At 60.5% G+C, this 1,130-nt stretch overlaps 1 protein-coding gene across 1 annotated transcript; it reads left to right on the top strand.

Moving 5' to 3' along the window:
- The first annotated feature begins 360 nt into the window (after positions 1–360).
- LOC128436497 (uncharacterized) lies at positions 361–804 on the top strand. The gene has a single exon (XM_053418220.1). It carries the CDS (start codon positions 361–363, stop codon positions 802–804), a length of 444 nt encoding a protein of 147 aa, XP_053274195.1.
- The last annotated feature ends 326 nt before the right edge of the window (positions 805–1,130 follow it).

Raw genomic sequence — 1,130 nt, 5'->3', positions numbered from 1 at the left:
ACCAGTTCTGCCACCAGTCTCTCCCCCTTTGAGTGCACCTATGGGTTCCAGCCACCGCTCTTTCCTGCACTTGAGAAAGAAGCATCCTGCCCCTCTGTCCAGAGCTTCATCCGCCGTTGTCGCAGGACTTGGACCCGAGCCAGGGCGGCTTTACTCCGGGCCGCTGACCGCTACACCGCGGCATCCAATCGCCACCGCTCCAAGGCCCCGGACTACCAGCCGGGTCAGAAGGTTTGGCTCTCCACCCGTGATATTCCCCTCCGGGTGGAATCCAAGAAACTGGCTCCTCGCTTCATCGGCCCGTTCGAGATCCAGGAGATCGTCAACCCGGTGGCAGTGAGGCTCAAACTACCTAGATCCATGCGGGTTCATCCCACGTTTCACGTTTCCAGGGTTAAACAGGTCCGAGAAAGCGCCCTGGTCCCTGCCGCGCCACCTCCACCGCCTCCTCGCCTCATCGATGGAGGTCCCTCCTACACTGTCCGTCGCATCCTGCAGTCTCGTCGCCGTGGGAGGGGATTCCAATACTTGGTGGACTGGGAGGGTTACGGCCCTGAAGAGAGGTCCTGGGTCCCTGGGAGGAACATCGTGGACCACACCCTCATCAGGGACTTCCATCGGCGCAACCTCACCCAGACATCCAGAACCAGGCCACCTCCCAGACCACATCCTCCGACGGATTCCCCGAACGACAGCGACGACGCCGAGGACAGGGCGGATCCCCCCTACTCTGAGGAGGACGACGACGCTCTCCCCGGGACCATTGAGGTGGAGATGGACGCTGGACTATCGGACGATTATTAGCCCTCCTCCGGGCCCCTGCCTCCCACCCGGTTTGGTCCATTCGTCTTGGGACGTCGAGAGCCGTCCCTTGAGGGGGGGGGTTCTGTCACAGTCTGCTGGTATTTTTCCACTCACCTGTCTCTGCTCCACTCTGCCAGTCAGCCACACCTCCTCATCAGGGCAACTCTCCACACCTGTGTCAGCCCTGGCTGCATTTAAGCCTGCCAGATTGTTCTTGTGTCATGCCTGACTTTCCAGCGTTCTTTCCCCGGACTTATCACCTGTTGCCGACCTGCCTGCCTCGTCTCTGCCCTGGATATTACCTCAGCCTTCTGTCTTCGACCAAG

Source organism: Pleuronectes platessa, chromosome 3, assembly GCF_947347685.1.
Source record: "Pleuronectes platessa chromosome 3, fPlePla1.1, whole genome shotgun sequence".
Taxonomy (NCBI): Eukaryota; Metazoa; Chordata; class Actinopteri; order Pleuronectiformes; family Pleuronectidae; genus Pleuronectes; species Pleuronectes platessa.
This window is presented reverse-complemented; position numbering and strand designations above follow the sequence as displayed.

Coding starts and splice junctions, on each gene's coding strand:
- LOC128436497 (XM_053418220.1), top strand. CDS start 361: ATGCGGGTTCATCCCACGTTTCACGTTTCCAGGGTTAAACAGGTCCGA.